At 37.8% G+C, this 511-nt stretch overlaps 1 protein-coding gene across 1 annotated transcript in view; it reads left to right on the top strand.

Annotated features, from left to right (window-relative positions):
* LOC119591883 (cytochrome b5-related protein-like) overlaps positions 1 to 511 on the top strand; it is a gene marked incomplete at its 3' end in the record, with an annotated part of 10,770 nt that overhangs the window by 6,754 nt on the left and 3,505 nt on the right. Inside the window, 1 exon segment of the mRNA XM_037940625.1 lies at positions 304 to 482. Coding sequence (XP_037796553.1) covers positions 304 to 482 — 179 coding nt within the window.

Genomic DNA, 511 nt, shown 5'->3' with positions numbered 1-511 from the left:
CTCAAGATCTAGGCAGACCGACGAAGGTTAAGTGTAAAAATCACTTAAAATCCTATTTCTTTCTTTTTAATCTTTCGTTTACAGGCGAAATTTAGATCGGTTTTTCTTTTCTTTTTTGTAAACCTTGGGTCGATATTTTTTTCCCCTTTGAATCTTAAGTTTACAGACAAAGTTTGGGAAATTTTTAATTTCTTTTAAAATCTTGGCTCAGTTTCTTTTTCTTTTTAAATATTTCGTTCACAGGCGGAATGTAGACCCTTTTTTGTATTTTTTTGTTTTCGATTTTAAATCTTCCGTCCACAGGCAAAGTCTGGATCGAATCGACCAAAGGCACAGACATCACAGAGGCCTTCGAGAGCGCGCACCTCGGGACTCAAGCACAAGCACTGTTGCCCAAGTACTTTGTCAAGCATGTGGAAGAACCCAGGAATTCTCCTTATACATTTCATGAAGACGGCTTTTACAAGACGTTTAAAAGAAAGGTAGATAGGAGTGTGTTCTGCTGTGAACC

The sequence above is a fragment of the Penaeus monodon genome, chromosome 29 (genome assembly GCF_015228065.2).
Source record: "Penaeus monodon isolate SGIC_2016 chromosome 29, NSTDA_Pmon_1, whole genome shotgun sequence".
NCBI lineage: Eukaryota > Metazoa > Arthropoda > Malacostraca > Decapoda > Penaeidae > Penaeus > Penaeus monodon.
Note: the sequence above shows the minus strand (reverse complement) of the source record. Positions and strands in the feature narration are given on the sequence as shown.